General features: G+C 38.2%; 1 protein-coding gene across 1 annotated transcript in view; it reads left to right on the forward strand.

Moving 5' to 3' along the window:
- Positions 1 to 13222, forward strand: part of ZFYVE9 (zinc finger FYVE-type containing 9) — an 84322-nt gene that overhangs the window by 29415 nt on the left and 41685 nt on the right. The window contains exons 3-4 of the mRNA XM_059727831.1: positions 6255 to 6359; positions 7475 to 9582. Coding sequence (XP_059583814.1) covers positions 6290 to 6359; positions 7475 to 9582 — 2178 coding nt within the window. The 5' untranslated portion in view covers positions 6255 to 6289. The remainder of the gene's footprint in view (positions 1 to 6254; positions 6360 to 7474; positions 9583 to 13222) is intronic.

Genomic DNA, 13222 nt, shown 5'->3' on the forward strand with positions numbered 1-13222 from the left:
TTATTGCGATGGAGCACTGTGTGGAACTAATATGATTAACAGTCAAGAGGTGTTCCAGATCTGTGGACAAACCTCTTAAATGCTAGGCTATCCTTTAGAATAGGAGGCAGCAGCAAGGAACAAAGGCTTGTTTTGTTGTTATATGTAAAGTGTGTTTTAGCAGAAGGCTAAAGATTTTATAAAAATAAAATGCTAGACTCCAGGGACCACATCTGTCAGTTCACTGTGGCATGTTGTACTAGAGCCATTTGAGTTTTCACTTCCATCTTTAATCATTGGCCATACAGAGGTGAAATATTTGATCCCAGGCAGGCTGAGATGCACTGGGGAGGGTATACTGAGCTAAGAACAGTGTTGCCTTCCATTTGCAGTATGAACACTCAACTTCTTTTGTCAGGAAAAGGGCATTGAGGTTGTGGTTCCGCTGCTTTGTTTTTTTGAAGAGAGAGTTATTTGTTAAATAATATTATGTGATCATGTTAGACTTAAGGATTTCCAACAGACTTCTTTTGGTAAATAGCTACTCTGGGTAGGCAGCAAGAGCTCATTTAAAGGACAACTAAGTCACTAGTCACAGGTTGAAAAACAGTGCATTTCATTATGACTTAAGTGGAATGATTTTAAAATTGCATTGTGATGGTCTCTTCTAATGCTCTTTGCGTACTTTGTGTGATTCTGCTTGGACTGTGAAATTCAGAAAAGTCCACTGAAGTTTTGATTAGGTGGGTTCTGATGTTCTTAATATTTAGGCTTCAAACTTGGTGTAATATGTATTTATTTGCAAACTAGTCCCTTTATTGTGATTTTTTTTTCAAAGGAGGCATTAAAAATTCCATCGGTATAGGGCAATTTTAAATTGCCATTTGCTCATTTAAACACTTTAGATTATACAGACAACTTTTTGAAGTATATCTTTTAAATATAAATTGAATTGTGCTGTGTAAGACCAGCAAGATAGTGAGTGTAAAGTATTAAGAGTGGTTTGTGTTGGCTTGTTCTCTTATTGATGAACAGGCAGTTCCATAAATTCTCTGAAGACTTTAAAACTTATATTACATATTGTTTTGTCTTTTTTTGTAAAGCCCTTGTTATTTGAGAGAGAGGCATGAAAATCAATAAAAATAGTACCATTTGCAATAAAGTTTTATTGTTGCTTTTTGTGTTTTTGTTTTTCTTTTTTGATCTTGTTTTTGGCTGAAATGACATCTAGGAACAAGCTAATAGATCATGTGATGGACAAAATTTGGTCGTGATTAAGTAGAAAAATTTGGTTGAAACCCTATGTGAATATATTTTAATACACTCTAAAACTCTTGTTTTAAGGTTTTTGAAAATCAGCCCTAAACAGTCTCATGCTGATGAGATTTCAGCATGGAGTAATTGGATTTGAATGCTTCTAAGCCACATAAAATATGTTTTCAGAGACCATCTATGTAATGTTTCTCCTCACCCCACTAGCTAATAGGTCAGTGATTATTAACATCTTTAGGAAAAATACATAAATCAATGTCTACAGTCCATTGCATCTGAGCAAGCCTACAACAGAAGTATTTGTGCACCCAAGAACTCTTTCTTCTATTGTTAGATATCAGGAAAAAATAGAAAGTGGTGGTTTTAAGGAGGTTTGTTGTTCACGCTGTTGCTGAGAAAAAGGATTCCTAGCTTAGTGGGAACAACCTTTTTGGGAGGTGTGCCACGCATTAGCCCTACATCCTTCTTGAGTGTCACTTTGCTCCCTTTCCTCTACCCAATTGGCTGCTCTGCTTTTTGCTTCCTACCCTCTGCCACTGTGCTGCCTGTCCCCTCCCCAGTCTGCTGAATGCCACACAGAGGCTGTCTGTGCCACAGGTTGGCCACCTGTGTCCTAGCAGATGCTTGTCAAAGGGCCCTGGTTCACAAGTGCTTACATACATTTTGGATTGGAAGCTTGTTGACTTCAGTGGGGCTTGGCATCAGAGTAATTATTCTCCCATGGTTATCTGCAGGATTGCGCCCAATCCAGCATAGTCTCAATTAAATGCAAACAGTCCAGATGTGAAATGTATAATACTTTGGATAGAATAATAGTCTGGATAATTGAGTTAATTTTTGTCAGTGATTTGTAGAGTGTTTCATACAAGATGTGAATTGTTGAGGAGGAATATGGATTAAGAAAGGCGAGTGTTTTGACACATTTAGTAAAGGCATCTGTTTTGAATGTTCGCTGGGTGCTCTGGATAAAGGTATTGAAATTAGAGGGAAGAAAAGGTGCAAAGGAACCTCTGTAGCTTTTTGCTGGCTGTTTTGTTTGAACTAGTTCAACTGTTCCTTCTTAACCTCCAAGAACCAATTTAGAAATCTTCAGTTTAAGAATCTATGCAGTCTGTTGCAATCACTTGTTTCATTGGAAACTGTTATGAAAGGTTTCAAGTACATGGACTTAGTGGGTGTGCTAGGCAGCCTAATAATGCGCTGATTTATAGGGAGCTTCCATAGGGATCCAAGATTACAAGCTGTTGGAAGTCAAAACCTGGCTTCTGAGCAAATCTCTAAATCTGCACAACAAGACTTTAGCTGCTGCAAGGAAGCCTGTGTAATATGGAGTGAAAACTGCTGAGCTTTTCTCAGGCTTCTGAGAGTGAACCATTTCTTAAAGTTATTTTTCTTCCATTGCTCCACATAACTTCTTATTTGTCTAAGTATCGTAAATGAAGTAGTCTCGCACCTGTTCACCTCTTACATTGGGTGATCTTAAATCTGGAGCCAGGGAGAGTGCAGTACACCAGGGCAGATTTGGGAGGTTCTAAATCATGGTTGTAGTCTCTGGATTTCCTGGCAAAACCCATTAGCTTTCTGATGGATTGGTTTTGTGGGCTCGTGCCTGGTAGAGTTCATAACTTGCTATTGAACTGATTTTTTCTTTAAGCTGATTTGTTTTGTATCTGTCCTTAAAGTGTAGAATAAGCCATTTTGGTTGTATTATATATTGACATATTTATAATTGAGGTCACGCTGAGGTATAAGCACCAGGAATCAAAGCCAAGTTTGAGTTTATAAACTGTAATTCTGCATTTACTGACATTTAAATGTTTGATTTCTTGCCCTTACCATGTTGTAATAACTCTGTCCTGCTAGCTAGGCTAAGTACAGACAGTCAAAAAGCCTGAGGCTGAATCGATTCAGTCTTTGCAGATTAGTCTAAACTGCAGAGATTAAACTGAGAAACAACTGGACAGACATTTACCTTTGATTCAGGAAATGCAGCCACATGCCTGCAGTGGCTCAGGCTAGAAGGTGGGGTGGGAGTGCTGGAGCACGGCTCTCTGGCACATAGCCAGCATGGGCTGTGTGTTCACTTCTTCTTTCTCGTGCCCCCCAACGTCTCTGTGATTTGCAGTCCAGAATCAGAGCAGCAGGACTCTGCAGGGTTGCCCCATCATGTCCTTTTCCTGCTTCCAGGTGCCTCTGGGATTTGTCATCCACATTTGCAGCCAGCAGTAAGTTTTTAGCAGGGCAGGGCATCTCTGTACTCAGGGGAAGGGAAGTTTAACCCCGCTCCCTGGCCCTAGACCCCAGCCAGGGTTTGCCTTGGTGGGTGGGTGGGCTAGTCCCTGCCTCCTTGCCCCCAGATCTTCTCTGCTGGAGCAGACAACACAGCCCAGCCCAGGGCTGGAAAGCATGCTGGGATGATGGGGGACTGTGATTTAACTTGAACCAGGAAGAGGTCTGGGACAGAAGTTTCATAAACCAGTTTGACCCAAATCAGTTAAGTCTGGTACTAGTGTCAGTCATTTTGAAACTGGTTTATGTTCGCTGAACTTCTGTTCTCTTACAGGTTTCAACCAGTTTCTGATGACTTAAACTGGTTTATATGTAACTTCTGTCCCTAGCCCCTATGTGTTCTTTAAACAACTGTCATCCACATTAAAGACAATGCTGTGTTGAATGTCATTCTAGTTAATCTTAAAAAAAAATTATCTTAATCAATAGGTTTCTAAGAGATATGTTTACTCAAATAGACACATTGGAGGGAAAGGGTTAAAGTGAAATGCAGCTTTAGATTGTAACATTGCTATAATTGTTCCCTGCCTCAGCTGATATTGTATTGTGGGGTGGGTCCTAAACCCCCCATTCGGCTGTTATTAAAAGAGCGGAGGTAATTATCAGACTATTTCCTATTTCAAAATGACACTCCCCAATGTCCCCCTTTTCACACAGGTATTGAAACAAATTCTGGGGAGCATAAAGGCCCCTTTCCTCCCATTCTGCTTCAGTTGATATTCAGATAATAGATTAAATGCTCTGTGTACATTGGGCATCCTATGGTGCACATTTTAATGGTGAAAGTGACTAGATTAGGATTTAATGTTTTAGAACTAGATCAGTATGTCTCACTGCTGGCATAATTTGTTAGCAAACGATCATATTCCTAGTGTTGCCATGGCTGAAGTGTTACTTGACTGGATATGTGAGGCTTATAGAAAAATGACTTTTCTATTCTTACCTTTTTCCTTATTACTTACCTTTCTACCCTGGGACTGTTCTCTTTTTAATGGGGGGAGGGGGAGTTATCTTAATAGGCTTTTTCTGGGTGTCCCAGTGCCTTCCTCTGAGGGAAGCAATGGCTAGTAAATCAGGAACAATTCAAATTCAGATCATACCCAGCGCTTGTTTCAAAGTACTTGACAAACATTCATTCTTAAAGCACCTCTGGAATAAAAGATTGTTGAGTTGGTGCATATGTCCCTATTGTGCATATAGGAAAACAAGCACAGACAGAAGAAAATTTCTTGTCCAAAGCCCATCACGAAACCTTAAACCCAGATCTTCCCAGTGTCAGTTGAGTGTGTAGTTCACTAGATTACGTTGCTTTGTCATTTTTTTTATAACCAAATGGAGGCATATTATTGAAAGCTACTGTGATGGTCTTAGGGGTCTGTCAGAAAGCACCGTAGATATGCACCTTTAGAGACAAACTAAATAAGTCGGAGCACAAGCTTTTGGGAACTCATTTGCTTCTTCAGATTAGGAGTCAGACCATTGATGAAGCAAATAAGAAGCTTCTATTAGCACCATCCTTGGATCTCTGAAACTTTTAACAGGCTAAATATTGAGCTTATCAGCTTTAATTGTTCCATGTAAATGCAGATGCGGTATTATCCACTTTTTAAAATTGGCAACCGTTGAGACAGGTCCTTGAAACACCGCCTTTCATTTTGGTGAAGAGCCATGCTGACAAAAGCATGTGACTACAGCATGACACTTAATCAGAGGACTGAAAAGACTCTTTGCTTTTTCAGTTAAGGTAGAAATGATGCCAGGAACTACAAATTGAAGATTCCTCCTCTTATGGGATTCATGAAAAAGGGATCTGATTATTATTTTTTATTTAATTAAAATAAAAGTTTGAGGTGGAAAAAGTGAGTTTCCCACTTAAGTATTGCAAGGACCAACCTTACGCTAGCAGGACCAGACCATTGTACATGTTTTAATTTCCAGTATGTCGTCTTTGACCTCCTCAGGACAGTTGGGAATGTTCTAAGTCACAGAAATCAGGCTTAAATATTTCTGTCCTGCACTCCTCTCATGTCTTACTGCCACTTCCCAAAGAAAAGTCTCTCTTAAGCTGAGGAAGTCCTTGTATTTCTGCAGCTTTGAAAGACACTCAATTGAACGAAAAATGCTCTGACTAAGCAGAGAGAGTCTTGCATATAATGTGTTGTGTGGTATCGAGTGAAGCATACTTAGAAATGACTTAGATTTGCTGACTCTCCTTGTTCGGTATTCTTTCTGTTCTGGTGAAGATATTTTCAGCTTCACTGACAGCCAACATATGAAAATGAACCTACATTCCTCAGATGTTAACAACATTGTTGCTGTAGCCACCTGGCCCTCATCAACCAATTTGCTGTTAAAATTGTTCCTGTTGGCATGTTGGTTTTATTTTTTTTTGTGTTTATTTTAAATGTTCTCTTAAGTAGCTGATTATCTTTTTAACAATTAATTGTCACATATAAAACATGTACATTTCAACAAATTACAGAATTTGTAAACTGAAGGCTGCTCTTTTTAAAGAAAAAAAAAAATCCTAACTGAGCCTTTAATTTGGAAGCCTTTAATTTGGATTAAGCTAGTTGCAGAGCAGAAGGAATTCTAATTACTGGAAAATGCCCTGGATTTGTGAATGCAGTATGTTTAGATTTGGAATAGATTTATAAGGGAAGTATTTTCTGTTGAATCGGGAAATACATATTGAAATGTTGCTCTATTGACAGGTTCAGGCAAGGAACTGGGAGGCATTTCCTGACAAATGGAGAACTATTTCCAAGCAGAGGCATATAACCTTGATAAGGTTTTAGATGAATTTGAACAGAATGAAGGTGAGTGATTTATTTGAAAAATAATGTAAATGCTCATGCTTTATATCAGGGGAAGAAGCCTCACCTTGTTTTTCATGAGCTGCAGACTGATCTTATAACTTGCAACGTTCTCTGTGAATTTTACATAGCTTGCTTGTCAGAGGACATTGTCCATTCATCGCATCTATCCCATATTACTGCCAGTATTATATATCTTGTATTGCTCCTAGCTGTTCACTGTCAGAAAGAACTTTGAATGGGCGTATTGTCAGACTTGCCGAGTTTGTTAATGTTTCTTACAAAGCCTAATGGGATCAAAGTTTTTACACACTTTATTTTTAACAATTCAGTCAAAAGAGTTGTATTCAAACATTCTTCTGCACTATTAGGAGACCTGAGTGCAGTGACCTTGTTGCCAGAGCACAAACTTCACAAAGTGAAGCTTGTTACAGTAGAAAGCTGACCAGCCTCACTAATTGGGGTGACCCCTGTTCAGTTACAAAAACATGCAATTAATCAGGAAACTTCCAAAGTGTGCCTGAAAATACAGTATAATAGGAGACACTGTGTTTTAAAGTATTTGCTTACAAGGTACCTGGATGTTGAACTTTTAATTCTGTATGGATTGGTGGGGGGTTAACACAGGTTTTTTTGCTTTTTGATTCCTGTGACAGCATGCAGGAACATGCAGTTGATTGAACACAGTTAAGTGGACTGTGATTGTTCATTGTTTTACTGTATATTCAAAGTATCAAGTCTATGCTTGATTTAGTTTCCTCCATTTGCTCTGGTGGATGCCAAATATTTTGTAGTTGTGTTGGGCCATCTCCCCCTTTCTTCCTACCTGAAGTGTCAGTCTGTAAGTTAGCTTTGCCTGTCCTAGCTAAAATGCTCTTCTGTTCCAGGATCTCAGTGCAGTTACCACAATAGCTATTGACTAAGCATGCTTGTGTATTGCAAGAAGTGTTTTGCTGCTGTACTGATATTCAAACATCTGTGTATTTGTGTTTTGGGAGTAGTTTCATTTACATATAATGGTTACTGGAACCGTGGGTAGAAACTCTCTTATAGAGCTGAGAGCTGCATTGCTATGCTGGGTGTATAACGTATTCATATTTAAACCATTACTTTTTCAGATGATGCTGTTTCACCTACATTATTGGGTGCAAAGTGGAATCAGATTTTAGAGCCCCCGTCTCATCGTCTCTCATTTAATCCAGCTCTGACCAACACAAATGACGCTACAATTCCTAACGAGTGTCAGCAAAGATTAAAATCTTTTTCCCTGGCTCATTCAGCCACCACATCAACAGGAGCAGGGGACAGCTGTGCTAATGGAAAAGATCTTAGCATAAACTCAGAGACCCCAACCATGTGGATTGATGACCAGGCAACAGCAGATGATCAGTTAATTAAGAGAAATAGTAATTGGGATGATCAGTGTAATACTTTGGAAACAGGAGAAAACAAATGTGGAAATATAGCCTGCTTGCCAGAAGAAAAAAACGTTCTAGTGGTGGCAGTCATGCATACCTGTGACAAAAGGACACTACAAAGTGATGATTTGTTGGATTGTAAAAATTACAACAGTCAGTCTCTAATGGACACTATTAGCTTTACACTGGATAATGAAAACCGTCAGAGTGATCAGTTTACTGTTACGGTAAATGGATCTACTGAAAAAGATACAGATACAGAGAAACAAGGAGTACAGTTAGATCAGCTGTACACTGAGGATGACTCTGTTAAACATTTGGTTAGTGCTTCCTCTGAAAGCTTGTCTGTTGCTTGCTCCACCTCTCAATTAAAGGATGATTTTAATAAGAGTAGAGACCCTCTGTTCTCAGAGTCAATAGTTGCAGGGACAAATGTTGTGACCTTGTTGCAGAGGCCTGTGGATGGTACCATTAAAGCTCAAGAATGTTGTGCATCAGTTGAAGATTTTACTAACAAAGGCATTACTCAGAGAACAGATCTGGAAGCTAAAAACTCTTCTCCTGGTTCAAGTAATGGAAGCTGCATTGTAGAAGATGCTATAAAGGAACAAGCAGCTGAACAGTTTCAATCTAGGCTACCTGGGCTCTCTGAGACTTGTCAGCCTAATGTGTCTGAAAGTGGCAATTACAGTGAACACTTTACAGAATGTTTTGCCTCTGAGGATGTTAGTGCTGTTGAAAGTGAAGTCAGTGAATGTGAAAAAATTCTCAGCACGACTGAATTGCTGAGCGTGGCAGAGTGTTTCCCTGAATCTCAGGAGATGACTAATTGGGAATTGACTAAAGTGAATGAGATGAATAATAAGCAAACTCTTGGAGAGAATGAAAGACTGTTGCAGATGAAACAGCCTGAGGAGGCTTGTAGTAGTAGTAGAGAAGGCGGAGATGGGATGATGGAGGCAGGCATGGACTTAAAGGGGACTTGTATAGATGATCTTGAAGGGTCCAGTCTCTCTGATGTTATGGGTACATCAGCAGCGAGCTCTCTGTCTAATGGTTGTGATTCCTATGGAATGCAGAACCCGATTGTTGCTCATATTCCAAAGACTTTACCCTCCAAGGAAGACTCAGTGACAGAGGAAAAGGAGATAGAGGAAAGCAAGTCAGAATGTTACACTAATGTTTATGAACAGAGAGGAAATGAGGTCACGGAAGGGAGTGGTGTCATTTTAAACAGCACTGATGACCAAATGAAGAAAAATTACTTGCATAATCTCTGCAGTCAGGTACCATCTGTGCAAGGGCAGACATCACCAAAAACAGTAACTAATCTGCAGCCTATCAGTGTTCCTTTTGGTGGTGCAAGACCCAAACAACCTACAAATCTTAAATTGCAAATTCCAAAGCCATTATCGGACCATTTACAGAATGACCTTGTTCCCCCAAACTGTGGAGGTAATATTAAAAATAAAAATGTCTTTGGTAAGGCAAAATTAGGGGAAACCTTGGCAGCAGATATGTTTCCTGGTGAGACATCGTTAAATACCTCTATTGCTGATACCAACGGGGAACATTTAGAAGAGTATGAGTCTGGGGTCTCTAGTAGTCCGTGCCTTGCAGTAGCCCCAGATAGTCCAGATAATGATCTCAGAGCTGGTCAGTTTGGAGCTCCCACCAGAAAGCCATTTACTACTTTAGGTGAGGTGGCTCCAGTTTGGGTTCCAGATTCTCAAGCGCCAAACTGCATGAAATGTGAGGCCAGATTTACATTCACCAAAAGGAGGCATCATTGCAGAGCTTGTGGGAAGGTAAGTTCATATTCAGTGACACAGCCCTAGGCTCCCTTATTTGTGGTGCTGGGAAAAGTCAGATCAGAGGAGTAGGCAAGCCACTGGCTATAGTTGCCTCTGACATCTCTTTGTAAAGCAAAATCCAGTTGGCCTAATTAGTTTATTTAAAAAAAAAAGCCACTAAAGTCTTATCTATTCAATGCTTGCAGAGAATAAATATTTTTTACGTGATAACAATGCATATCCTTTAAAAGCAGTTTGTTAGTTGATTGCAGCCATTCATAGACATTGATTGGATTCTTTTAGGAGTACTATAAAATAGCTAAGTACAGGAAACTAGTTTTCAGAAACCCTGCATCAGTAATTTCCATTAACAACACTGAAACCTGTTGATGGGGACTAGATGTGAGATACCGAACCGCCAGTTTTTCTGCTGGTTATCATGGCTGACAATCTTCATTCTCTTATTTCGACTTTCTGTGTGCTCCATATGTTATTTACAAAAGAAATACATCTTTGTTTCTGAAAAAAGATATTGACCATAGTTAGCTTCTCCAAAAGCTGATGGAGAGATGGATATTGATAAGAGGACTTTCATAGTGAAGCAAATTAAGTGAGCATTGTAAATGTATTTGTTACTGTACAAGAAATGTTTTTTTGCTGAATGTGCATGGTTGGTTGTTCATTAGTAAAAACTTACAAATATGTGTGTATACCATACAACTTAGATAGGTCTGTCCTGGTTTAAATGAAATTGCAGCATGTTTATGATAAAATAACAAAGTCATAAAATATTTGTAGATATTTTGTTCCTGAAACATGTCAGTGGCACATACTATTGAAAACAGGAAACCCACAAAAATGTATCTGATTATTCAAAATTGATAAATTAATAACTTAAAAAATAAGATGAACGCAAAACATTACCATACTAGAAAATGGCATACTGTATTCAAGTAGCTTTGGCTTATTTAAGGTCTGTCCTAAGCCTCCTTTAGTCAGCTGAAAGCTCCCCTGACTTCTGAGGGCTTTGGATCAGAAGCTTAGGTGTCAGAAGAGCACACGGAAGAAGAATGACCTGGACAGAGGACCCCAAAGAAGCAAACTTATCAGAGAAGCAGAGATTCCTATTCTGCCTGCTCCTGGAAGTGGACTCATAGAAAACATCGAGTTCTCAAAGCGGATGAGGCGAGTCACTTAGCAGCTAAAATGCATAACACTGAACGTGTTCCTCAAATCACCGTTTAAGTAGCTTGTGCTCACAGTTATTCTGTATTCCCTTGACTTTTAGGCTTGAAAAATCTCACTGAGGGCAATTCTGACTGGGTGAACATGCATTCAAAATAAGTACCAAATAACGTCGCAAACCAGTCAGTACTAGAACAGAAATTATTAGGAATTAAGTCCTAAGTGATAGAGATACCACTGAGCTACTTGTGCCTTATAAAATAAACCCCTAAATCTGGTGCCACTTTCAGTTAGTATTTGAATTTAAATGTATTCCCATCAAAGTCTGTAAGAATTGTATAATTCACTTCACTAAAACAGGATTAGGTCCCTCATCAGTATTTGATTTAGCTATTAAGTAAAGGTGCATTGCCATGTACAATATTTTCCTGTGTTTTAGTTTTGTTGTGATTCTTTCAAACTACTTTTAACCGTTGGTTAACAGAGGTTGTTTTTTTTTTCCTTTGAATTATAGAAAATAGTTGCTTTGCTTGGATTCAATGCTTCTTCTGTAGTAACTGATGCTGCATGAGATGGAAAAAGTGGCAATGACTGAAAGGGAAGACAATCACATACTGAACACTGAGCTCAGTAGAATTAAAAAAATCAACATAATGGTGTCAGAAGTCTCAGTCATAGAAAAATGGCTAAAGGTTTTGGAAATCTGAATTTTAACAAATAGTTTTCCCCTTAAAATGTACTATTATGGTGTTCTTGGGTAAAACTGAAGCATCTTTGTTTAATGAAACTATTTAAAAAGAGTCAGTGACTTCTCAAGAAAATGCCTCTGTTTTTAATTTCAGCTCAGTAACTAGGCAAATCAGTGGGAGCCACTGAACCTTAGGGTAATAGCTGAAATTAAACATGTATTTCTAAACTAAACATATTGTTGTATAGTTAGAAGGGAGCTTCAGGGTCATCTGGTCCAATGCCTGCATGAATACAAGGATGCTACTCTTAAAACTGTAGGTTAATTGAAGACTCTGACACGTATGTTATATAATAACATAAAAGATATAAAATTACTAGAAAACCATTACATTTTTAGATTTTGGGTTTTTGAATAATCATCTTGTATATCCATATGTAGAATCAGTAGAGCATTTCTGTGTCTCAGCTTTGTACTGTCAACCATAATTATAATTTTCCTTCACCAAAAGGTGAAAAACAAACAGAAAACCCGCAGACAGTTTTGATAGTATCCTGCAAACTTGCTGCAACTATATGAGCTGCTGCTTTCTGTTATGTGAGATACTAATTAATTAGCAGATACTTTACCAGGTCTATACTGCTGTTTATATTTGATTATGTGCAACACCCACGCTGCAGGTGTATTGGTAAGTTAAAGAATGACAACAGTTGTCATTGTTCTGTCGTTATTCATTTCTGTTCAACATGTGAATCTTGGAGAACATTGTATAAAAAAAGCTCAGTTGAATGCCAGATCTATTCAAAATAGTTTAGTTCTGCACTGTTTGAAGGCATTCATTTTTTTTTTTTCAGTGTCCTCCTAGTTTACAGCTGAACCTTCCACTGCATTTCCACCCCAGACTGCTGAAATGAAATAAAATATTTAAAAATCTATTTGTCACAAAACGATGCTGGTAGCATTTTTTAGAGTGTTTCTTGGATTGAAGTTTGGAAGCAGATTATATAACTTCAAGTTGCTAAAACATTTTAACATGTTTCATATCTGTGGAAGAATTCCAGTTTATTTTCCTAGGTGGAATACCAATATTTACATGCTTATTTTACTTTTGAAAATGTGTAATAAAAGTATCAGTAAGTAGACATAACTGGAATTGAATGAGACGAGAATATCTTGGTTACAGAATTAATGTTCTGACTCACCTTGTACTTAATCGTAGCCTTATCTTGTATTTGGGTACCATCTGTACATTACAGTGACAATAGAATTAAGTGACCAGGTTGCAACATAGCCAAAAGTTTTAGTTGTAGACATGTGACCAAACTGTTCCTTTAACTGGATTAGGATGTCAGTAGATGCTGCCATGTTTATCTGTTATAGCAGAATCATCTGATGTGTTTGTCATAATGTAAACTGGGTTTTGCATGTAGCATTTTAAAACTTGTAAAATTTTTAATTTTTCAGGTGCAGTGGAAAAAAATGTAGGATTAAAGAAAGGTGTCTTTAAGATTATTAGTATAAGAAATGCAATTTACTAAGCATAAGAAACCATCTAAAATTAAAGTACTTCTGATTGAAGTTAAAACTTTTTACTTGATGTTAGATTTGTTTGTGCAGTTGCTAGTTTGTAAGTTTTCTAAGCTTTTCACTGTCTTTTTGCATGAAACAAACTCTTTGGTGTCTTCATACACCGCTGGAATAGTAGCCCTGAGGCACATATAAGGAAAATATTGACTCTATTTAAATGCACGTAAAAATACTATAGAATAGTCTGCCTAGGAC

This window comes from Alligator mississippiensis, chromosome 5 (assembly GCF_030867095.1).
Source record: "Alligator mississippiensis isolate rAllMis1 chromosome 5, rAllMis1, whole genome shotgun sequence".
NCBI classification, from domain to species: Eukaryota; Metazoa; Chordata; order Crocodylia; family Alligatoridae; genus Alligator; species Alligator mississippiensis.